Source organism: Microtus pennsylvanicus, chromosome 22 (genome assembly GCF_037038515.1).
Source record: "Microtus pennsylvanicus isolate mMicPen1 chromosome 22, mMicPen1.hap1, whole genome shotgun sequence".
NCBI lineage: Eukaryota > Metazoa > Chordata > Mammalia > Rodentia > Cricetidae > Microtus > Microtus pennsylvanicus.
This window is the reverse complement of record NC_134600.1, coordinates 14,543,336-14,562,437: the sequence shown is the minus strand read 5'-3', so window position 1 is coordinate 14,562,437 and position 19,102 is coordinate 14,543,336. Positions and strand designations below refer to the sequence as shown.

The 19,102-nt window shown below is 38.4% G+C and overlaps 1 protein-coding gene and 2 pseudogenes across 5 annotated transcripts in view; 2 read left to right on the top strand and 1 right to left on the bottom strand.

Annotated features, from left to right (window-relative positions):
• The first annotated feature begins 1,253 nt into the window (after window positions 1-1,253).
• Window positions 1,254-3,050, top strand: LOC142839871 (importin subunit alpha-4 pseudogene; annotated as a pseudogene).
• A 607-nt stretch (window positions 3,051-3,657) lies between these two features.
• On the top strand, window positions 3,658-4,308 carry LOC142839710 (transcription elongation factor SPT4-A-like; annotated as a pseudogene).
• A 3,059-nt stretch (window positions 4,309-7,367) lies between these two features.
• LOC142839872 (zinc finger protein 120-like) overlaps window positions 7,368-19,102 on the bottom strand; it is a 31,680-nt gene continuing 19,945 nt past the window's right edge. For 2 of the 5 annotated variants that reach the window (XM_075956254.1, XM_075956253.1), the window contains exons 2-4: window positions 18,612-18,738; window positions 18,354-18,414; window positions 14,581-17,145 (exon numbers count right to left, since the gene is read on the bottom strand). In XM_075956254.1, the coding sequence (XP_075812369.1) occupies window positions 16,008-17,145; window positions 18,354-18,414; window positions 18,612-18,738 (1,326 nt within the window). In that variant the 3' untranslated portion in view covers window positions 14,581-16,007. Of the gene's footprint in view, window positions 7,469-10,755; window positions 14,451-14,580; window positions 17,146-18,353; window positions 18,415-18,611; window positions 18,739-19,102 lie in introns of those variants that run through there. The other 3 variants (XM_075956256.1, XR_012908848.1, XM_075956255.1) reach the window with 3 other exon arrangements.

Here is a 19,102-nt window from a genome sequence, read left to right as displayed (position 1 = left end):
TATGCTCAAGATGAACCACAGGATCAGGGGTAGACCCATGGGCCCTACATGGTTTATGAAATTTATTTACATATCACTGTAGCGCAAAGTCTAATTGATCTAAATTATAAAAAGACAGAGTCAGATATTGAGGTAAATGCTACAAGATTAGAGAAATAAAGGAGTCAAACATTATAAAGATCTTTTATGTTTACTGAATCCTCAGACCAAAGTGAGCAAGATCCTGTCTCCAGGAATACCCAGATTGAATGCCGTGGGTTACTGTCCCCTCCCACAATATATTCCTCTCTATTCCAAGCCAGGACTATATTTGAGGACTATAGGCGTTAACTCTTCTATAGAGTTCTAGTAGGATTCTGCTCTGAAACCGTCCACCGTGGGATTTTTTTTGGGGGGGGGGCAATGAGTTAGGCTTTTGAGGTCATCTTCAGTTTTCTTGCAGGTTATAGGTCTATTTAAATTGTTCACATGGTCTTGATTTAATTTTGATATGTGGCGCCTATCCAGAGAACTGTCCATTTACTTTACATGTTCCAATTTTGTGGAGTATAGTTTTTTGTAGTATGACCTAAAGTTTCTCTGGATTTCCTCAGTGTCTGTTGTTATGTCTGCCTTTTTGTTTATGCCTTTGTTAATTTGGATGTTCTCTCTCTGCCTTTTCATTAATTTGGATAAGGGTGTGTCTATCTTCTTGATTTTTCTCAAAGACTCAGCTCTTTGTTACATTCATTGATTTTTTTGTATTGTTTTCCTTGCTTCTATTTTATTGACTTCACCTCTAAATTTGATTATTTCCTGTCATCTACTCATCCAGGGTGAGTCTGCTTCTTTTGTTCTGGAGCTTTCAGGTGTGCTGTTAACTCACTAGTGTGAGATTTCCCCACTTTCTTTATGCAGGCACTTAGTGCTATGAACTTTCTTCACAGCACTGCTTTCACAGTGTCCCGTATGTTTGGGTATGTTGTGCCTTCATTTTCATTGAATTCTAGAAAGTCTTTAATTTTTTTTCTTTATTTCTTCCTTGAAGCAGTTGTGATTCAATTGGGCACTGTTCACTTTCCAAGAGTTCGCAGACTTTCTGAGATTAGTATTGTTGTCAAATTCTAACTTTAAAGTGTGGCGATCTGGAAACCAGCGCAGGGCATGCTGGGAACTGTAGTTTCCACCCACCGCCCCAAGTCACGGGTGGCAGGAAAAGCTGCTAGGTCTGGCTCCGTTTCTAGCACTTGACTAGTGGCCGTGGGGAGGCCCTTCGGTGCGATGAGGGCAGGGTCACCGCGACAGCCAGCAGCAGCCCAGTACCCCCGGCCTCTCCCGACAAGTGATGCTCCTCAGCACCGTCCCGGCGCCGCGGCCACCTCGCGCTCCGGGTGTCACGGAGCGCGGGCTCCTCCCCCTCTGTCCCCTCCCTCTCGTCTCGCCGCCGCTGCCGCCGAAGGAACAGCTGCCACTGGAGACTCTTGCAGCCGCGTTCCAGAGCCCCGGCTTGGAGAACCATCGCATCGAGAGCGTCAAGAGCAAAAGCCGCGATGTGGCGACAATGCAAAGACACAGAAATGAAGCGACAGTTGAACTGGGGAAGAACAAAAGAGATGAACACTTACTGAAAAAGAGAAATGTGTTCCCCAGGAAGAAAGCTTAGAACATTCAGATGTCGATGCTGATTTTAAAGCACAAAACGTAACACTAAAAGCTATATTGCAGAATGCTACAAGTGATAACCCTGTAGTCCAGTCTAGCCCAGTCCAGGCAGCAAGGAAACTATTATCGCGTGACAGAAATCCACCAATTGATGCCCTAATAAAATCTGGAATTTTACCAATTCTAGTCAAATGTCTAGTTAGGGATGATAGTCCTTCATTACAGTTTGAAGCTGCTTGGGCACTAACTGACATAGCATCAGGAACCTCTGCACAGACTCAAGCTGCTGTACAATGTAATACAGTGCCCCTTTTTCCGAGACTCCTCCATTCCCCACATCAGAATGTCTGTGAACAAGAGATGTGGGCTTTGGGAAACATTTTAGGTGATGGTCGTCAATGTAGAGATTATGTCATGTCACTGGAAGCTGTGAAACCTCTTCTGCCCTTCATCAGTCCCTTCATTCCCATCACCTTCCTTCGGAACATGGGTCATTGTCAATCTCTGCAGGAATAAGGACCTCCCCCCCCCCACCGCCTATGGAGACAGGAGATTTTGCCAGTTTTATGTGTTCTCATATACCACACAGACATAAATATTATTGTAGACACTGGTTGGCCTCTGTCATACCTGACAGATGGAGGAAATGAGCAGATACAGATGATTATTGATTAGGGCGTTGTACCATTCCTTGTGCCCCCTCTGAGCCACCGGGAAGTGAAAGTTCAAACAGCAGCAGTCATTGCAACTGGGAACATGTTGACCGGCATAGAAGAGCAGACCCAGGTGGTTCTTAACTGCCATGTCCTGTCCCACTTCCAAAACCTCTTATCACACCCGAAAGAGAAAATAAATAAGGAAGCAGTGTCGCTCTTTTCCAATATAACAGCAGGCAATCAGCGGCAAGTTCAAGCAGTAATAGATTCCGGGTTAATCCCCATAATCATTCACCAGCTTGCTAAGGGGGACTTCGCAACACAAAAGGAAGGTGCTTGGGCAATTACCAACTTAACAATAAGTGGCAGAAAAGATGAACTGGAGTACCTTGTACAGCAGAATGTAATACCACCACAGTCAGTGCAAGACTCTCAGGGGTTCAGGTGGTTCTGGTTGGTCTTAAAGACATCCAGATAATGGCTGGTGATGAAGCAAGCACAATAGCCGAAATAACAGAAGAATGTGGAGGTTTGGAGAAAACTGAAGTTTTGCAGCAACATGAAAATGAAGACATATATAAATTAGCATTTAAAATCATAGATCAATATTTCTCTGGTGATGATATTAATGAAGAGTCCAGCTTCATTCCTGAAGCAACAGAAAGAGGTACTTACAACTTTGACCCAACAGCCAACCTCCAAACAAAGGAATTGAATTTCTAAGGTCCATGAAGCACAGCATCTCTTATTCAATACAAAATACCACCAGATGGCCACCAAGCGATAAGACAGCAAACAACAGAAGGCTCGCAGCACTCTTGCCTCTTCATGTTGATGCTTCTGAAGCAAGCCATGGCTCAGTCACTTTGCAGTTACCAAAGGTCACTCTCACATGGACTGTAAATGCATATGCATGATTTCCTGAACTGTTTTAGAATCTTCTTTAACAATCTCAACTACCCTATTTTTCCATGTTCCCTGGTGCCACATGCTGAGAATTGCAGTCTCCAGTTAGAATTCTCCATAGTGGTGACATATCAGCTGCCCGCTGGAACTCCTTTGGAAAAAGGTGCACTGTGGATCAAGACACTTTGGTATGATGTATATTCGTGTTGGAAGATTACAGAGGTGCAGTGTGATCTGAGCCTCCATCATTGTCCTCCTCAAACATATTTTCATATGGAAGAATTAAAGTACAAGCCAAATGACTTTCATTGGTGGAACCGACACACAAAAGATAATAACTTAAAAACAAGACACTTGGTTATTGATTTTAAAAGATTTTTTTTAAAAAACTGTACTTCAGCTACTATTAATTGATGTGTTTATTATCTGCCTCAGAAGCCAGAGTTGGGGTGAGGATGGCCCTGGAGACGGTGCCGAAAGACCTGCGGCATCTGCGGGCTTGTTTGCTGTGCTCGTTAGTCAAGACCAGTTTGAATATGACGGCTGTGACAATTGCGAAGCATACCTGCAAATGAAGGGCAACCGAGAGATGGTGTATGACTGCACCAGCTCCTCATTCGATGGGATCATCGCGATGATGAGCCCAGAAGACAGCTGGGTCTCCAAGTGGCAGCGAGTCAGTAACTTTAAGCCAGGTGTATATGCTGTGTCAGTCACTGGTCGCCTGCCCCAAGAAATTGTTCGGGAGCTGAAAAGTCGGGGAGTGGCCTACAAATCCAGAGACACAGCAATAAAGACCTAGCTAGGTGCAGCCCACGGTGTCTTCTCTCTTCTTCTGGCCCGTGCTTGTTTTCGTGGAACTAAACAGGCGGAACTCCAGATGCTCCCTGCCCTCTGTCTCAGCATCAGCAGACTCCCGTGAAAGCAGCACATCCGGCCCTTGAGTCATTTCACTTTCTCTGAGGCTTGGTGAAGTGGGAGTGTCTGCTGGGTGGAGTCTCAGAGACTGATGGAGGAGAGTAAGAGGCTGGTTCCTACCTCTGCCCAAGGCTCTGCCTTTGTCAGATACCAATAAAATAAACTTTTGGGATACAAAAAAAAAAAAAAGAAAGAAAAAGAAAAAAGAAGCCAGAGTTGGAGCAAGAGCTTTAGATATCCTTGCTAATGCTTTCACCATTATACCTAATTTGTGAGAATAGCAAACCCTATTTGACCACTCACTCAGCTTGTCTGTACCTGATATTTTTAATAAGCAACTGATGTGCATGGTCTCTACGTGAGCTGCAGCCTCTTATAGACTTGAACTTCTGTGAAGTTGAAAACAAGAGTCCCTGACTACAAAAACATATGTCAATAAGTAAATAAGTCAAAACAGGAATGGAAAAGGTCTAAAATACTCATTGGTAATGTTTGAAGATAGTCTTGCTTTCAGCTTCCAGGAGTCATTTTTCTTTTGGTTTTAATTTGATAATTGGATATGGTTGATTTACATTGGGTTTAAACTGCGGAGCTTTCATGTTTACTGTAATTTAGACTGAAAACATTTTTTACTCAGTAACCAGTACTTTTGATAAGGTGGTGGCAACCAACCAGCAACTCTTTAGAAGTGTTCCAAGACTTCATTCTTGAGTATCGGGGAGCTCATTCCCATCCCACTCAGAGCATCCGCACGCTAAAGAGAAAGCCAGAATCTGTATAGAGGAATGATGTGCAGTTATTTAACTCAGCCTGATTTGCAGAAACCTTTCATCTGTAAAATCTGGTTTACTATGTAAAGTCGTTGCTTTTGGCCAATTGTCTGACCCAGTTGTTGATGCATGCATAGGGATTTGCAGTTTTTTAAACGAAATAATTTGTGCTGTCACAGAAATGGTTTTGTTGCTCTTGTTCACTGGGTATAATTTCCCAAGGCATTGATGTGAAGGGATAGAAATCTAAACTAAGTTAGTTTTCAGATGGGGGCGTGTCTTCTGTGATAAGAGGAGCCGGATGCCATCAGAGCTTTGTGAACCAGCCTGGGTGTTTTCGCTGAAAGACAACACAGCAGGTGTGCCTCATTACAGATGTGTGTATCTGCCAAGGTGGAGCCACTTTAAAGAGTGAGCTTTGTCTGTATCTAAAATGGATACGAGCATATGTTTAAACTGCAAGATTTTTCCTTGCTAAGAATCTGTTTTAACGCCTGTAATCCCAGCACTTGGGAGGCAGAGGCAGGCGGATCTCTGTGAGTTCGAGACCAGCCTGGTCTACAAGAGCTAGTTCCAGGACAGGCTCCAAAACCACAGAGAAACCTTGTCTCGAAAAAAAAAAAAAAGAATCTGTTTTAATATAGTGGTTTGGCCTCTGATTATTTATAGGTTTTATAAATTTTAGAATCACTTTCTCTTTAAGGTGGCTCAGATTTTTCAACTCTTGTGCACATAAAATTGAGTTGAAGTTAAAAAAAACCATAGGTATCTGATAAGACACCGATGGTGGTTCCAATTTTTTGTGTCTGTTGAGGTTTGCTTTATTACCATGTATGGGTCAATTTTAGAGAAGGTCCATGAGGTACTGAGAAGAATGTATATTCTTTTGTGTTTGGGAGGAATGTCTGTAGATGTCTGTTATGTCCATTTGAATCATGACATCTGTTAGTTGTCTTATTTCTCTGTTAAGTTCCTGTCTGGATGACGTGTCCATTGGGGGAGAGTGGCGTATTGAAATCTCCTAATATTTCTGTGTGGGGTTTTATGACAGACACAGTACTGACTGTGACAGTCCTTTATGAATGCATAAGTTTTGGCCATTGATAATTGTCTTCATTTATTTCCTGGCACAGTGGCCTCTTGAGGCACACCACTTTTCATCTATAAGTGAACACTTAGGTTGTTTTTATATTTAGGCCACAATAAATATACCTGCCATAAGCATGAGAATCCAATACATCTTAATTCTAATTTCAATAATATGGGAACTATATCAAGGAGATTGCTGGGAACTATAGTAATTTTATGTCATTTTATGAGTACTCCGTATATTGTGGACACACATAAACACATGGATATAAAAAGAATACCTGGGCATGACAGTTTACTGTGTCCCCTGTGGTAATGGTGCTGTCCCATGTGTGTAATATATGCAAAATGCATCAGGATACATACACTAAATATGTGTAATTTTTCATCAACTCTAACAATGCAACATGCTGTTATTTAATTATAATTGATAACTGTGGGAAATCTCAAACTACTGCTATCAGTTTATTTTCTATGATACTACACAATCTTGTGCCACATTCAGATTCATTTTTAAATTCTGGATGTGCATTATTTTCACTGTTTTCCCATTTAAATCATACCACATGTAGAAATTTTAGGTGAAAGTAACAATGTATTCTTTGTCTATACTATACTATACTATACTATACTATACTATACTATACTATACTATACTGCAGTCTTCTTTCTATGTCTCTGTACATTATTTTCCAGATGTGCACTCAAGGATGTTTAGAGTTCTGGGTGCATGGCTTAGGTCAAAACATGAACGAACAGAACCACAGGCTGTCTCATGATCCATCAAACTCCCAGAAGCTCTGACAGCTCAGCCAACCTGCTCCTCCTTTTCAGAAGGCAATACACCTCCACTTACCATGGCATGGCTTTTGACTGCCCTCACATTTCCCCCAGAGCATCATAGGAGGAGAAAACAAGAAAAATCCCCAAATCTACCTCCCAATGGTGTCCCTTAGAACCACCCTGCTGGGCCTCAGGATAATAACAGCTCCTCTACTAGATGAGCAGAGATAAAAGATTAGACTGCACAGGCCTTCCCAGCTATGGCCTTCCCGTCCTAGGGGAAGACAAGACTCTCATCAAAGAAATTTATATTTTATTAGAAACTCTTCCAGTCTTTCAAGGCACTTCCTGTTCCTCCTCCAAGATGCAGTGTCCCTTGTGTGCATATTCTATTACACACTCAATGTCCAGAGCAGACAACCCTCTGCAGCACAACTCATAAATTCTGCTGTCCAACAAAAGTCACAGTTAAACAGTAACTGCTGTTAAAGCAAAAGGAGGCCATGAATTAGAAAATGATGAAAAGTCATTGGAAAGGCTTAGAAAAAGAATAAAGAAGATGGAAATTAAGCAATTGTTATCCCCAAAAATTATTTTAAAAAGTTGAAATAGGTTTTATGGCTATATGCTCCAGAGTCGAAAGATTTATATTAGATCACACCAAGTTTTAGTCTGTCATTTTCTCTCAGGATATTCATCATAAACCTGTAAAATAATGGTTATTTTTGGCAGGGCCATACCATTTTGTCCTGTTATATTTTGGTCAAACTAGTGTATCTTCTGGAATTTGGCTTCATAATAAGTTCCATTCTTTATCCAGTTTCTCGATTCCCTGGTCTGTGGATGCTAGAAATGACCAGCCCGAACATTTATCAATTGACATATGGTATTTTGTGTTTGTCCCAATGAGTAAAGCATGACTGGAGATTAGAGGCTGGGGATAACCACTAGTGGACCAGAGGATCTGACAGGAAGTAGCTTATCATAGCTTTTCCAGCATTTGAGAGATGGAGATAGGAATAGAAAATGGGTGGGGACAGGATCTCATCCACCATTTGGTCTGAGGATTTGGAGAGCTAAAAAGTGAATTTGGTTGCTGGGTTGCTTCTCTCTTCTGTCAGCTTTACCCCAATATCTGACTCTAGAATTTCATTAATAATATTAATTAGGATCAGACTTCAATCAATCAACTTAACTACTTATTTCTAATGTGCACTACTTTCAAAAGAGGGAACTTTCCACGCTCCTTCTTTATCCCTTTTTGCTGGAATTGCACGTGCTTTAAATTGGCCATTGAACTCAATTCTTTTTTTCTTTTTCTTTTTTTTTTTTTTTTTTTTGGTTTTTCAAGACAGGGTTTCTCTGTGGCTTTGGAGCCTGTCCTGGAACTAGCTCTTGTAGACCAGGCTGGTCTCGAACTCACAAAAGTCCACCTGCCTCTGCCTCCCGAGTGCTGGGATTAAAGGTGTGCGCCACCACCACCCAGCTTTGAACTCAATTCTTCCACAGAAGCACACTTATTTACTGGTCTATTTTTCCTTCTCACTGCCCAGTTAAGGCCCAGCCTTGAAGCAGTTGCATGACTTTCTTTCCATCACTGGGCAGCTGAAGCAGGATTATGTGTTCAATGGAATTTTCAACTGCATTGTTTAAGGCAAGCCTAATCAACAGGAGCCATTGCTCTAAAGAGAAATAAATAATCAACATAACTTGAGAAGAGAAGAATGAAAATTTTAATGACTTGGAAACAATGGGAAACAGATTAAGAGGTTTGAGCTGGGATAAATTTAAAGGAATTCAAATTTAGAAATTGAAACTCATAATTGTTTTTATAAACAAAAGCCAGTATAACTGAAAAAACACACAGTTACACTGACTTTGCCAAAGAGAAAGTCATTCCCTGGCAGACGGAATGGCATTAATAAGATATTACTTCACTCTGTGCTTATGTGTTATGTTAGCTGCTGAGACCTGGCAGCTGACATGCAGTTAAAGCTAATGGATGGAACAATGACGGCAAGATTGAACATATCTGTATATGAGGGTGAATTCTTGGAAATTCCATATTCATTGGCTCAATAAACCTTCCCACATTGTATACAGAAATCTGGCCTGACTTCATTTACATGCCGTGGATTAATACATGCTGGGAAATAACAAAATCACATATCCATCTACAATCAAGTCTTATTTCATAATGTTGACTCCTCAACTGTTGCCTATAGTGTTTCCCCTATAATCTACAGAGTAAACTATTCCACCTATTATGGTCTGAAGGCAGAAACCTCACTCCACACACAAATCCTTTTTCTATTACTGAAATGGACAGTTGACTCAATGACTGAAATTTGTAATTTTATAACTGAGTGGTAATTGAGTTGCTTAACCTAATAATTTGTTTGGTTTAATCATGAGAACAAGGTTATTTCCCCGGGGAACAATGGAGTGGGATCAAGGCTGCATGATCCAACCTAAGAAATTTGGATTCAGAAACATTTTTCTACAAACTGAAGATACTGATGTTCTAGAATTAATATGCCTTCCTATGCATAAATCATTCCACAAACTTAAGTTTAATAAACAAAATCTCTGTAATAACACCATGCATCTGGAGTAGTTAATTTTCAAAGGAGGAATCAGCCTGGAAAAGATCTGCATTCCACATAAGCTGTAATCTTGAAGTCCCTTTTGGGTTTAGGCCCAAGGATATACTATCAACAATTTTTTAAAAAATAGGAGAACCCATGCAGTGGTGGTGCAAGTCTTTAATCCCAGAACTCAGGAGGCAGAGGCAGGGGGATCTCTGTGACTCCATGGCCAGGCTGGTCTACAAGAACTAGTCTCAGGACAGGATCCAAAACTACAAAGAAATCCTGTCATGAAAACCAAAGCAAAACAAAAAATACTAGCAAACAAAAAAAAAATGGGACAGGAGAAGGCATGTCTAACCTCTTAGTCAGACGGAGATTTACAAAGCAAAACTATATTTTTGATCATGCATGATGTTCAGAAATTCTAAAAGAATCAAATCTAAGTTAGGTTCTGGTCCTATCTATCTTTTATTTCTTCTGGGTCATCAAGGCTGAGGAAAAGATGAATTTATTATATCAGCCTTTCACACCTCACTATTATTAATGATGTTTTCATAAGGATGAATAGAAGACTGAGCACTTAGAACACTGAAGACTCATGCACAGGGCCTAACATTGATACCCAGCACCCACAACTGTCTGTATCTCCAGTCACAGGGGATTAGACACCATCTTCTGGTCACCACTGGTACCTGGGATACCCTTGGTATATCCACTGGTCAAATGTCAACATCTAAATGAAATTCACTGTGTGTGAAGAAAACAGGCACAGGAAGAATACCTATTTAAAACATAGAGTCAAATACATACCTGTCTTTTCAACATTTGCATATCTGTTTTCCTAGAAGCTCAGAAGAATGCACCAGATTTTCAGGGCCTTCAATGACAGAAAGTTCTAACTAATCATATGTGGTGCTATGAAACAAATTTGGGTACCCAAAATGATCAGTCCTCTTGAGACAACTCTCCAGGTCCCACCTATGTCGTATAATGCTGAAGGTGAAGGTACCACACTGTTTCTTCTGTCTCCTAGCACTTAAAGGATATAAATGTCATCTAGATGGTGGTCCAAAGATTCAATGGACTGAACAGAAATGGAATTTCTATATTGCTTATTTTTCTTTAAACTTAAGGAGTTTATTTCTTCTTACAACTTCTAGTCCATTTATCAGTGAAATAAGGAAGAGAATTCAAGGCAGGAACTGATGCAAAGGCCATGAAAGAATGTTGCTGGTTTGCTTACTCCTCAATGGCTTATTTTTTTAATTAAATTTATTGAGCTCTACATTTCTCTCTGCTCCCCTCCCTGCCTCTCCCCTCCCCCTTTCAGACCTCCCCCAAGGTCTCCATGCTCCCAATTTAATCAGGAGACCCTGTCTTTCTCTACTTCCAATGTAGATCAGATCTATGTAAGTCTCTCATAGTGTACTCATTGTTGTCTAAGTTTTCTGGAATTGTGATTTGTAGGCTGGTTTTCTTTCCTTTATGTTAAAAACCATTTATGAGTGAGTACATGAGATAATTGTCTTTCTGGGTCTGGGTTAACCTCACTCAAAATAATTTTCTCTAGCTCCATTCATTTTCCTGCAAAGTTCAAGATGTCATTATTTTTTTCTACTGAGTAGTATGCCATTGTGTTAATGTACCATATTTTCCTTATCCATTCTTTGGTCAAGGAGCATTCTTAGAGGTGTAAGACGGAAATGCAGAGTTGTTTTGATTTGCATTTCTCTGATGACTAAGGATGTTGAACATTTCCTTAAGGGTCTTTCAGAGTTCTCTGTTTAGGTCTGTACTCCATTTTTTTTTTGTTGGATTATGTGATCTTTTGGTGTCTGATTTCTTGAGTTCTTTGTATATTTTGGAGATCAGACCTTCATCTGATGTGGGGGTTAGTGAAGTTCTTTTACGATTCTGTAGGCTGTCGTTTTTTCTTATTGACTGTTTCCTTTGCTTTATAGAAGCTTCTCAGTTTTTGGAGGTCCCATATATTGTTTTGCTCAGTGTCTTTGATACTGGGTTCTATTTAGAAAGTGGTCTCGTGCCAATGAGCTCAAGTGTACTTCCCACTTTCTCTTATATATGGTTCAGTGTGTTTGGCTTTAAGTTGAGGTCTTTGATCCATTTGGACTTGAGTTTTGTGCATGGTGATAGATATGGTTCTATTTCAATTCTTATACATGTTGATATCCAGGTATGCCAGCACCATTTATTAAATACGCTTTCTTTTGTCCACTTGATATTTTTTGCTTCTTTGTCAAAAATCAGGTGTTCAAAAGTGTATGGATTAATATCTGAATCTTCTATTCAGTTCCATTGGTCCTCTTGTTTATTCTTATAGCAATACCAGGCTGTTTTCACTACTGTAACTCTGTAGTAGAATTTGATGTTAGGGATTGTGATGCTTCTAGAAGTTCTTTTTTGTATAGGATTGTTTTTGGCTATACTGGTTTTTTTGCTTTTCCATATGAAGTTGATATCACAGTACTCTTAGGTGAGTAAAGATAAAAAAGGTTTACTGAATCAATCTGACTCCAGCCAGATTTTAATAGGAAAAGTTCCATAAATTGAGATAGACTTTTTCTTTTTGAATTTCTGACATGGGATATCTCCATATAGCTATAGATGCCAGGAATTTATTATGGGGAACAAGCTGTTCTCACTGAGATTGGTACCACCCACACTCCTGTGTGTTATGATTATAGCCATGCACCTCTATGTCCAGCTAAATATGTTTTTAAAGGACTTATCATTGAATCAGAGAAAGAAAGAACAAAATAAGTTTTTTAAAGGAGCATCAATGTTTTGAAGAATAGAAATATTTCTTGAAATTTTATAATTAAAATGGCCAAATCATTTCATATGTTCTAAATAATGGGTTATTTTCTTTGTACTGTAAATTCCATTCATTTAAAAATTTATGAAGTGTGTCTGTGTGAATATGGCATAGGAGGTCCTTCTGTTTGTGTGTTGCTTTCATTGGTAAATAAATAAACTGCCTTGGCCTAGTTGATAGGGTAGAATTTAGTAGGCAGAGAAAATGGAACTGAATTCTGGGAAGAAGAAAGCAAAGTCAGAGAACCACCATGGTGCTGCCAGAATCAGACATGCTGAATCTTTCCCGGTAAGACATGACCTCGTGCTGATAAACAGATTAATAGAAATGGGTTAAATCAAGATGTGAGAGTTAGCCAATAAGGGGCTAGAGATAATGGGCCAGGCAGTGATTTAAGTAATATAATTTCTGTGTGGTTATTTTGGGTGTAAGCTAGCTGGGCAGCCAGGACAAAGGGTCACCCTCCTCGTGCAACATGAATATACCTGTGCCATGATGTGTATTCAGCACTGGTAGGAAACTAACAGGGGTCTATGATCTACTTCTGCTTTGTGAGTTTTAGTGATTAAACTTAGTGATTCATTTGAAATAAAATGACCTCAATGGCACTTTTTTAGATTTAAAAAATTATTCATGAATAAGCTGTTGGAGGATTGTATATGTGCAACTGCTGAAGTCAAGAAATATGAAGAAACTTGTAGAAGCATTTTGCATAACCCAGAGATTGAACCCAGGTCATCAGACTTCGCAGCAATGAACTTTAGTAAATGAGGCGATTCTATGCCATATAATTTTGGTTCTAAGAAAGCGTTATAAATAAATGTCTAGTCCTCAAAATGAATAAATTTTACCTTTTTAATATTTCTTCAAGTGGAATGTGAGCACCCGTGAATTGGCACGATGGGAAAGGACTGTTGTGTGCCAGACTATAAACCTAACCTCAATCCCTATAGAACACCAAGCTATGCTTTTACACACACAGTTATTGGCTGATTATCATACTTTGTTACATCTATATAAGATAAATAAAAATAAATGAAAATACTTTTTTGAATACACACATGAGGTATTTAATGTTTTTTATAATTTCTTTTATCAGTCATTTTAACTTTAACACTCTTAAATTCTCTTGGAAAAAAAAACAGCACATATTGGGTGTTCATCATCTGTCCTTGGACTTGTACTCAAGAGCAAGACAAATGAGCATCATGAGTTCAAATGTTTCCCTGAATCATTACTAACATTCAATGGAAGATGAATAACAAACAACAAAATCGCAAGGGAATTGTGAAAAGGTGAAAATCAAAACCAGGAACAACAAACCACCACCCTTACATGAAAAGTATAATCAAACATGGCCTGATATTTCAATAACCAATGGGACAATTATACGATGGGGACAACATTCTATACATTACAGCAGATTAACACCTATCACTAGGTACAGGCACAATAGAAGATAAATAAAGGCCATAGAAGGAATATAAGGTCTACAAAATAAACATCATTAAATGGATTTGCCACACATATAGCACTTTACTGACTACCACAAATGTTTAAAAATAGAAACCAGAATGGAATGATCTCCACCATCAGTCTGGAGTGAACATGGTATGTAATTTACTTCCTTCAAGGCTATCATGCAAAATATTTTTTCTTGAAACTAAAGACAACTGTGATGTCTAAAGTCATTAACAAATTGTTCTCATGGATGGGGATTTCTTCTTTATGAGTTTACACATATTTTATACTTCCAGTGATATAAATAAAATTTAACATATTTACAGCAATAGAGTCATGGCTAGGTGACTAAAAAATGTTCATTCCCAGGACTAAGATCAGATTTTTAACAGCTTCCTGTAATTCCTGCTACAAAACGATCCAAAGTGTTAATTTTTCTAGGATACAGAATGCAAATTCATATACCTACACACACACACACACACACATCACATAATTACAATTAAAACAACTTTAATCATGAATTGGTTTGTGTAAAGAGAAGGAAAATTTAAGCTTGAAGTAAGAGAAAATAATCCTCCTAAATTGGTGGTATTATTTGGGAAGAATTAGGACATGCTGTCCTGTGGAAGGAAATATGTCACTGAGAGTAAGCTATGAGAATTTACATCCAGACACCAACTCCAGTTCCCATCCTCGGCTCCATGAGGGAGATTAAGGATGTGAATTCTTAAGCTCCTGCTTTAGGTGCCATGTCTGACACTTGTTGTCATGACACTTTCATGTTGATCCTTTTATCCTATAGAACCAAGAGCCAAATAAATTGCATCTGTAATTTGAAATAGTCATTACATCACAGCAAAAAAGGAGCAAGTAGACATCCATGATTCATATCTGAATTACTTAAGCCATGCAATTGAAGAGAAGCATACAATCTAAAACGATTACTTTATTTATATTCATAGTGCAAGAGTTACAGTTGTGGAGGGAAAGGTACCCTTACTGCATGAAGTCAGGCAACACCTACAGTTGTGAAGGAAAGATCAGTCCACTAGATGCAGCCATCCTGTTCCTTTCTGAGAGAGAGCCATCACAGTTGGGATCTGCTCCATTCTAAGAGAGTTGCCCGGTAGAAAGCTCTGTTGCTGAAAAAAGGTGTCCATTGTTCTGTCCTCTTTCTGGGCTAAATGTGTTTTTAAGGATAAGTATCAATTGTATCTCAGTTCAGCTCCACAAGGGAGTTTCTGATCCATCCCGGTGCAAGGTCTTCACACAAATCACAATCAAGAGATGTATTTGGGAAGGAAGAAACCAGGAGTGTGGTTGCCTCTGCCATAGCAGAAAGTGGCAGCTGCCTACTAAATGGCTCATATAAGGCTTCTTAGAACCAGAGGCCTAAGGATATTTGGAAGGGAGGAATTAGTTGGATTTCAATCCCTGAGCTTGAATAAGCTAAAAGATGGGCTGGATTTTGTGCTCAGTTGGACAAGGATGAAGTGTGTTTCTTTGGCTCTGGTTTGAGAGCTAGAGTATGTTTCCTTCACTGGCTCTTTTTTTTACCTTTTGGCTCTGTTTAAAGGGTGATGTTGTTTCTTTCACTAACTCTAGATTCAGGAACAAAGTGTTTTCCTTTGGGTCTCATTTCAGTACCAGGGTATAATTCTTTGCCTGGCTCTTCTAACCATAGGATGTCATAAATTAAAAAATTAGGTTTTGTCCATCAGTTTTGCTAGTGTAAACAAAATAAAGAGGTATCCTAATGCTTGAACAGATTATTGAAACTGTCAATTTTTTTGAAGAGTAAATGTTGTTGGTTAAATGACTGTAAGTGTATTAGCTTTAGTTCTTGAAAAATAGTTAAGAAGGAGCCCTCAGTTTCTTCTTCAGGTACCCAAGGACTATTATAATGTGGAAAAAATTTATCAGATTGATCACACACAAAAGTTTTACTCCTGTATAAACTGCAAAACGTTATCACACCGAATTCCTTGATAGAGTTTCATTGCAGTATGGTATTTTTCATGCTTTTGAAGATATACTCATTAAATTCCTAATTTCTCTCCAGGATGGTTTATTTTATGTAGTTGGAGATTCTTGTGACAAAGGATTGACCACACAGATTCCATTCATGGTTTCTCTCCAGTATACGTACTTTTATGCATTTGAAGATGAGTAAGAAATGAAAAGGCTTTATCGCACTGATTCCATTCATACTTTTTCTTGTTCTTTTATGCCTTTGAAGATGACTGTGATGTGCAAAAGCCTTCCCACACTGATTACATTCATAGGGTTTTTCTCCAGTATGTGTTCTTTTATTTAATTGAAGATGACTACAATATGCAAAGACCATACCACACTAATTACATTTATATGTTTTTTTTCCAGTATGTGTTTTTTTATGCTTTTGAAGATTACTGTGAGCTGCAAAGGCCTTACCACACTGATTACATTCATAGGGTTTCTCTCCAGTATGTGTTCTTTTATGCACTTGAAGAGAACTCTGCTCTGCAAAGTCCTTACCACACTGATTACATACATAGGGTTTCTCTCCACTATGTGTTCTTTTATGACTTTGAAGATTACTGTGAGCTGCAAAGGTCTTACCACACTGATTACATTCATAGGGTTTCTCTCCAGTATGTGTTCTTTTAAGCCTTTGAAGAGGACTAGGTTGTGCAAAGGCCTTACCACACTGATTACATCCATAGGGTTTCTCTCCCGTATGTGTTCTTTTATGCAATTGAAGATGACTATGACGTGCAAAGGTCTTACCACACTGATTACATTCATAGGGTTTCTCTCCAGTATGTGTTCTTTTATGGTTTTGAAGATTACTGTGAGCTGCAAAGGCCTTACCACACTGATTACATTCATAGGGTTTCTCCCCAGTATGTGTTCTTCTATGGTACTGAAGAGCACTGTACTGTGCAAAGGCCTTACCACAGTAATTGCAACCATAGGGTTTTTCTCCAGTATGTGTTCTTTTATGCTTTTGAAGAGCACTGTACTGTGCAAAGGCCTTACCACACAGATTACATTCATAAGGCTTCTCTCCACTATGTGTTCTTTCATGACTTTGAAGATGACTGAGTTGGGCAAAGGCTTTACCACACTGATTACATTTATAAGGTTTCTCTCCAGTATGTGTTCTTTTATGCTTTTGAAGATTAGCGTAACGTGCAAAGGTCTTACTACATTGATTACATTCATAGGCTTTCTCTCCAGTATGTATTCTTTTATGACTTTGAAGAGTTCTGTAAAGAGCAAAGGCTTTATCACATTGATTGCATTCATAGGGTGTCTTTCCAGTGTGTCTTCTTTTATGCATTTGAACATAACTGTGATAAGAAAAGGCTTTACTACATTGACTAGTTTCATAGGTTTTCTCTCCAGTATGAGTTTCTTCATTCCATTTAAGGTAAGTATCATATGTCAAGGGTTTACCACATTGAATATATACTGAAAGTTTCTCTTGAGTTTGAATTCTTTCAATCCTGCAAGGATAATTGGCACATATAAAAGTTTTACCACATTCAGCACATACTGTACATACACATTTGAATGAATTAATGCTATAATATGTATTAATTGTAAAGAGAAATCAGATCGTGAGTTTTTATAACTGTGTCTAAACTCATTTTCCTCTTTAATTAGGGGTTGTCTTGCAACTCTGAAAATACCTTTGATGGTAAATTCTTTTCTTTCTTGGCTTACCTTTTCCTCTTTACAGATTTTTTTCTATATGGTATTTTACACATATTGGAAGAGACCAGGATAAACTCATAGCTTTACCAACTTTATTGCAATCATAAATTCTCCTATACTGTGAATGAGATTACATTTGCTATGTGAACTAGGGCACCCAGAAGTATTTGCACAGCTCCAGAACTCTAGGGATTTTTTTGCAGTGTGAGCTTGTTCATGTATGAACAATGATGGTAGAAAACCAATTACTTGTATACTTGAATCAAATTCAACAATTATAATCTACATGGGGACTACTGCTTGTGTTCTAATTGTTCTTAGAGAGTGGTATGCTATATTTCACTATCTCTATGCTCATACACTTGTATCAAGAGTAACATATGGTACACATAGTATAGAATAACAAATAAAAGATTTCCACATTGAATTCTCAGGATTGACTTGCTGTCCCTCTTAGACTTGTGGTATAGGTATAGGTATTAAGGTTTCTCCACAACAATAGCCCCTTGACTCTTGACTCTGCCTCTCTCTCACTAAACTTAGCAGAGTCACAAGAAGTATATGAGTAAGACAAAATTTACAATGGAATATTGGTTTAGTAGAAAGTTTTGCAGATATACAAATTATTATTTATACAAATACATATATATGTACATACAAATATATATAAGTATAAAAATATTATCATCTCTTTAATGTGTATGCCTTTTTATTAGAGTAGCAAGAAAATAAATGGATTCAAAAATCTACAATAAAGCTCTCATGGTGCTGTGCCTCAAATGGTGATATCTATTTAGCCATTGCTTTCTTGACTTCCTTTTAAAAAGAATGTCATTCAAATGCAATTCACATACGTGAAATATGGATTTGTGAAAATTTAATAACCATTAATGTACTTAGAGCTGTGCTTCTTTACACTGTTGCTTTTGTTTAAAGCTTTCAGGACACATCACAGTTTCACCAGAGGCATTGTTATCAGCTTTCATGTGAAAATTACCTTTTATATCTTCTAGAACATTGACAATATTCTTCACTATTATGGTCTTCCCAAATGTATCCTAAAATATAATATCAGAAAATATCTGTTATGTTATCAAATAATGTGCAATAATGTTACTATCTTAAGAGAACCTTAGAACTATGACTGCTTTTTTCACCTCATTATTCTTCTTTCTAAATCAAATTACAGAAGAACATCATTAACCAAGGAAAAGTTGTCCCCTTATTTTGAAACAAGAAGGAAATTCATTTTTACCTATACTAGCGAGGTTCCTGTAGGTCTCCAGCATCACATCTTTGTAGAGATTCTTCTGGGAAGGATCCAGCAAATTCCACTCTTCCCAAGTGAAGCTGATATGCACATCATCATAGGTCACTGCCCTCTAAAATATTTCATTCATGTGTATAAGAGAAGCATGATGGTGACAGCATTGTAAATGTATACTTCTTTGACAGTATGGTCATATAATTCTGGTGTTCCCCACTCTTATTTCATGACACAGACAGACACTTTAGAAGGAAATTGAATAGGAGAGTCATCTCTGTCATTTCTGTACCCTTTGAATGGGATATCACCTTACAAGGAACTGTCTATTAGCAAAGAGAGACAACAAAACAGATCATCAGGACATAGTAGACATGAAAAAAAATTGTACGAAGAAATACTAATTACAAAGCAGAAAAATACAATGGACAAACTGGGTGTATTGACTCATGCCTTTAAGTGCAGCACTCAGAAAGCAGAGG